This window comes from Diadema antillarum, unplaced genomic scaffold (assembly GCF_040938485.1).
Source record: "Diadema antillarum isolate AM-2024a unplaced genomic scaffold, OU_Dant_1.0 seq00000158_RagTag, whole genome shotgun sequence".
In the NCBI taxonomy this organism is placed as follows: Eukaryota; Metazoa; Echinodermata; class Echinoidea; order Diadematoida; family Diadematidae; genus Diadema; species Diadema antillarum.
Window position 1 is genome coordinate 141783 of NW_027271230.1, and position 6365 is coordinate 148147.

General features: G+C 36.7%; 1 protein-coding gene across 1 annotated transcript; it reads left to right on the forward strand.

Moving 5' to 3' along the window:
- Window positions 1–249: 249 nt before the first annotated feature.
- Window positions 250–5858, forward strand: LOC139727887 (uncharacterized). The gene is made up of 5 exons (XM_071638859.1): window positions 250–347; window positions 542–628; window positions 1011–1160; window positions 3789–3902; window positions 5158–5858. The coding sequence occupies exons 1-5, from the start codon at window positions 267–269 to the stop codon at window positions 5254–5256; spliced, it is 531 nt and encodes a 176-aa protein (XP_071494960.1). The 5' UTR covers window positions 250–266; the 3' UTR covers window positions 5257–5858.
- The last annotated feature ends 507 nt before the right edge of the window (window positions 5859–6365 follow it).

Here is a 6365-nt window from a genome sequence, read left to right on the forward strand (position 1 = left end):
TGCGATAATGGGAATTATCCATCCGTGGAGATATGCACAAACAACATTATCCCTCTCGTACCATTATTGGCCACTTAGGAGACAAGAACAGAAGAAGTGCGGGAAAAATGGGAACTCGAGTGGAAACAACGGTTGTGAGTATCGGACCTAACTTGAAGTGGACACTGATGGCAGTGTTCACGTCTCACCTCGTCCTGATGGCATGCTGTAAACCGGTGCCTGCGGCTGCTTCGTCAGAGTGCGACGAGCAGTCGCGGCTGGGCAGAATGGCGAAGTGCTTTATCACCGTAAGTCAGGTGGACGCATGGACAAACCTGGACAGGGACATAGATCAAGAAATGGCTGAGGTATGTACAAGTTTGGATTATCAAAAGTTTGGGTGAAGAATATTTAATCATGATGAGCAATCGATAACTGAAAGGAAACGGTTGACGTTTCTTATAACGGATAGCAATTCTGAATTACGGTCGTAACGTCGTATCAACACCTGTGAGATGAAAAATTAATACCAAGACCAACTTATTTTTTCTTTCTTTAACAGCGGGTCCCGGAAGCTCTGCATTATCCTTCACTTCTCCAGTTCGTGGAAGTGTCTACAACTAGGACATCAAATTTTGTGGACATGCCGGTAAGCTTAACGTGTGAATGTGTGAATTGATGCAGGCAATCCAGATAAAGAAATTATGTTAGTGGCAAAATTCAATCGCATTTACGTTAGGCTTGCCACAGCGTAATGTGCAGGATATACCATTGGCTAGAAGGCATGCATAGATGCATTCATCCGTGTTGCCAAAATTGTAATCCTATATGTGTACTGTAAGTTTTTTTTTTTTTTTTTTACATTATATTTCGTCGGCCTCATGCCAAAAGGGCCTTAACACCATAGACTTTGTACACTGTTAGGGCCCTTTCGGCATGAGGCCGACGATTTGCCTAAACACACGTTTGGGCTCCAAATGGACTAATTCATATGACTTATATCATTATAATGTTTTTATTTGTTGAACTAGATGTCATGTCTACTCATTAAGGCAGCAACTATGAATGCTTCCTTCGTTGAGAAAATCATGGATACTAACTTTGAAGTGCCCAACATGCGACATACCAGAGAAAAATATGCATCGAAAGTCTTGAACGCTACACAAGGTCTGTACTGTGAGGTAAGTGAAAGTGATGTCGACAATTGAGCAATATGCAACCATGCAGCATGTTCTCTTCCCCCGATACTATTTATTCGCTTCCATTCAAATCATATTAAACACAGCAATCACTTTGGTATTCCTCTACACCATAGCAAGGAAAAAACAAACAAACATTGATACATTTCAACAAATGGAATGAAAATAGTACAGCAAAAATTACCAATATGAAGAAAAAAAAACCCTGAAGCGTATTATATCTAAAACTAACAAGTCATCACCCAAAAATTCTCCCTAACAGCCTTTCCAAGCAATTATAATACCCTCACAACCATGCAAAACAAAAACCCTCAACACTCAAATCTCCTCCCTCTTTCAACTTGCCCGTTGCTAGACAGACGTCTGTCGTTCCTCCCCTCCCCCAGTTTTCAAGTTCAAACATTTCCATCCCCTCGTCACAGCACATCAAAACTTCCTATTCTACCCTTCCCTCCACAATGTACTACCTATCGATACTTAGTTATACCCATTACTGAACACACTCGATCACTCATAGCAGTGAGGTGTGAAAGAGACCTAACTGCCTTTAGAATGCTCAGTATAATCTCTCAACCGGACTAATAATAATAATAATAATAGTAATAATAATAATAATAATAATGATGATAATAATAATAATAATTATAATAGTGAGACTCTTATAAAGCGCTCATTTCTACCTAAAAAAGATACTCAAGGCGCTATAGAACAGAGTACATATTGTGTCACGTTACAACAGTATCACAGAAAATAATAGGACAATAAACCAACAAACAATAGGCCTATATACGTACACATACTATACATACACGTATACAATATTGTCAATTTGAATTGAAAATATAGGTCTTGAGATTCTTTTTGAAACCATCAATGGAAGATGCTTCTCTATGAAGAGAATAACGCACAGCGAACTAAGTTTGGAATCATACCTTCTGGGAGGAGATTCCAAGCAGTTTGACGAGAAAATGACATACAATGCTCCCTTCAAAGTAGGAATTAAAAAAAAAACAGCCAAAAACGCAAAAGAAAAAAAAAATCATGGCCTCTTTTTAATAAAAGCAATCCAGAAAGTAAATTTCCAGATATGATATTTAATCTTCTCTTGCCACTAATTTGTAACAATTAATTGTATTTTATTTTTGTCTTAATTTCGCATATCATATTTTTCTGTCAAGATTTGATTCTAGTTGTTATCGAAAGAAATGTACTCTATGTCATTGCAAATTAATTTATGTTAATGTTCATATCCATTCCAATTTTAATTCAGTTCCTTTGTGTGCATTTTTTGTTGTGTTTAATTAGGTTTTATTATAATTTTTATCATCACTGTACCTGTTACTCTTTGCTCTTTTATTCAATTTTGTAAATTTTAATGCACGGCCTTGCTGAAAAGCAGCTTTAAAGCTGATAACAGGCCTTTGACTGTGCTGAAATAAAAATCAAATAAAATCAAATCAAATCACACATACATACATACACGCACACACACACACACACACACACACATCGTTACATGTATAAATACATACACACACAGCTGTCATTAGACGAAAGCTTGTCGAGATTTTGAAATATATATATATTGATGGATTGAATATATCTCCTACTCCCCCCCCCATATGATGATGATGATGATGATGACGACGACGATGATGATTATGATGATGAATAGATAAACCACAAAGCGAAGTTCAAAGACTGAGAAGAGAGGGAGAACGTTTGAAGATTTGCATATGGATTAAAAATTCGTTCGGGAAGGGGAATGTTAATGGTTTCAGAAAAGTTCTGTAAAATTGTATTAAATGATGTAGTGGAGACCGGGTTTAGTTATTATAAATTCAGCATTTTGAGGTGTATTAAGCAATCAATCCCAGATGTTTTCTTTCTGTGAGAATGAATTATACCCTTTATTAATTGTGCAGACAGTACAAGCTATGTCAAATATCAATCAATATACATACAATTTTTGTATCAACTTTCCGTCATTGTTTGGGTAAGTTGTGACAGCACACGAGGATTTTTTTACGACAAAGAAAGTATACATAAATCAGGTTAAAGCAATAGTTATGCACCTATTTGTGTCGAGGATGTTCTGGCATGCGTGTGTGTATATGTGTGAGTATGCCTGTTTGTCTGCACGTCTGTCTCTGAGTGTGCGTGCACGCGTGCGCATTTGTTTGTACTCTGATGGGATGCTACATATTAAGACATAGATGGATATGACGTGCATTATAGGCATAACAACACTGACCATGAATAAACGGGATAACGTAAGTTTTCTCTTCACTACAAGGCAAGCTTCTCATCAAAGTAAATGAAATGAAGTTACGAACAGCGTTACATATTGGTAAATCATGCAACGTAACATTTTTTTTTCACACAGCTCAATGTTCCCATACAGGCCACTAATTTAATTGATTGAGGAGTGCAATATTAAAAGCATAAATGTATCATGCTTCAGCAGTGGGATATCTGCATATAAGCTTATGGTACGATCAACAACATGACATTTTAAGTAACAAACATAACTTAACTGAATTGTTGCACCTTAATAATACTCAACAAAAGAGGCAAGTTGTTTCATTTTCACTCTGTTTTCTTTGACAGGTGAAGTCCATGTTTGAGAACTGTCCGCTTCTAAGTGGCATAACCCACGACGAAGCCTCGTGTCCTCTTGAACGCTACAGTTACAACATGAGTCTCCCCGCAGCTCATCAAATGGTAAGTGGTATCAAAGTAGGAATGGTGTTTTCAGTATATCTCTAAAATTATTAGGTCTCCGTCAGTACCCAAAATGATATTCACAATTCGCGTTCTGTTCTGATAGCCCCTTTCATGCCGTATTTTTGTTTTGGTTTTTTTTTTTTCAACAATTCCACGATGTTTGCTTTGCAGCCGTTGCCACGATTGTGATCGATAATTTGAATTAAAGCCACTAATTGACACTATTAAACAACGCCCTCTGTGTCCTGAAACAGAAAAAAGTCTAGTATTGGAGTAACACAACTTGGGTAGGGTTAGGATTTGATGTTTTAATGAACTTACAGAAAATTCATGCCCTTTCATCGGGTTTGACTAGATTCATGGTGGAAATATTTCTTTCATATATTTCTGCAAAAGTCAGAAATGAGTATGTAGATAATAGGACTTGACTCATTACGGTATGTCACCACGTACCATATTACCTTTTATATGTCGAATATGACATTTAAAACAAACCTTTCAGTTCCATCGTCTGGAAATGCCAGTAATATGTGTAAATTGGTTGTCGATAGTCCTGACTTTCCTTGTTAAAATCATCATTGCTCAGTCATTAACATTCTGATATTACTTGATTTAAAGCAATATAATTTCTTCTTTTCCACTCATTTAAACATGAGACAATTTATCAATCCTAGGCAAGATATTTATGAAAGAGTAGAGATAAATATTCATCCATTCATGTCATTTGCTAGTGATTATGACCGAAATCATTGCTACATGAATTGTCTTCGAAAGCTTAATTTCCTAAATCATACTGCGCAAATTTTATTTTTAATTTGTCCAGAGCTACTCTTTTATTTTCACTTGAAATTAGAGCGGATTAGGAAGGGCAGATCGTGTATGATATGGGTAACTTGAAAAGACGCTCATCATCCCAACCGATTAAATCCTGGGGAGATTTTACATTGCCGTCGAAAGGACCATCTTGTGATAATAAGATTGCCACCTCTAAATGTCAATACACATTTAATGATGGAAAGCAATATTTGTTGATGTGTTTTACAAATATTCCTGCAGTCACTGAATCCTGACCTCAAGGTAAATTTCTTTGTTATAACCATCGTGCAATTACTAAGTTGGCTGCAGTGTAACCGGTGTAACCAGAGTGATCTCAATAAATATGACGTCATCTCATCAGTCTCATATACAGCCGTCCTTGTCTTTTCTTCTCGCTCTTGCCCCCCCCCCCCCCCCCCCCCCCATGCACCACCAGAGTGAAGACGAAGAGGCCGTCCGCGAAAGAATACTGTTTTGGGAGACATGGAGATGGGAGGTGCGCGGAATTCTGTCCAAAGTGGAGTCTCTGCGATAGGCCTTACGATATTGTGTTCAAAGTTCCAAGGAATAGAAAATAAGAGCAGTCCACATTCTTCATCGTAAGTTGTACTTATTCAATATCCTTTAACTGTTCGCTCTTCTTTCACTGTCATCCTTCATACATCATTCAACTGCATATCAGGAGTGAGGAAAATTTTGAAAGTGGTAAACTCGTACAGTGGTGAAATCTTATCTCTACAGCCTATATACATTTTCTCCATGGTGAAAAGATGATATTTATTTGTTGAATGTTGAAAAGGGAGCCACTCCATTTAACCATGTTTCTCAATTTCCAACACTGAAGCAAGTTATGCAAAATAGTACTCTATTTCATATGTTTGCCATCTGTGGACCTTTTCCGTCTGTGTACTTTGAACTGAGCACGGTTAGAGACGTAACAAAAAGACCAAGATACGAAAATATTACGTGGTAATGAATATTGGTGGTGGTTAAAAAGGATTTCATGCTTTTCAAGGGAAAAGGATGATTGCGTTCATTTGAAATCTTGCTTTGTGTCATTACAAAAAGGTGAACTAAGACTGGAATGACATTCATTGATTGTTATTGTTTGTTAAGAAAAATATGAAGCAAACAAAAATGTAGGTTAACATTGTTAAATTATTTTCTATATAATTCATACATATATTTATGAAAGATAGTAGATGTTTTACATCGGCGTATTATGATTCGGCAGTGTTTTCATTGCTCGTTCTTTACTGTGTTGTGAAGTATGCTTTATAAGCAATGTTATATCGTGATTCAGATCGTTGTGTTCCCTCTCAAAACACCATATATCATTTCAGACAGCCTACGTATCTTACTTGAAAGTTTAAAGCCTTCATTTTAAACTAATCTTAATCAAAGCATTTACGACATCGCAGCTAAGTAGCCGAGATCATGCATGCAGGCATTAGATGGCGCTCGTGATAAAATCAGTGTCGTATAGTCAAACCATCAGGTAGTTATTTTTAACATTGGATACATTCAAAATGATGTTAAGCGATACTTGCGCTTCAGATCTGTGAAGAATTTTGGAAGGCAAATAAGTGAAATCTATTACTGAATGGTCTCTTTTTTTAACCTTTGTCCAACGCACAAATTGAT

Excerpts from the sequence above, each read along its gene's own strand:
- LOC139727887 (XM_071638859.1), top strand. The coding sequence starts at position 267 with ATGGCGAAGTGCTTTATCACCGTAAGTCAGGTGGACGCATGGACAAAC. Across the intron at positions 1,161-3,788 it reads CACAAGGTCTGTACTGTGAG|GTGAAGTCCATGTTTGAGAA; the intron begins GTAAGTGAAAGT and ends TTTCTTTGACAG. Across the intron at positions 3,903-5,157 it reads TCCCCGCAGCTCATCAAATG|AGTGAAGACGAAGAGGCCGT; the intron begins GTAAGTGGTATC and ends ATGCACCACCAG.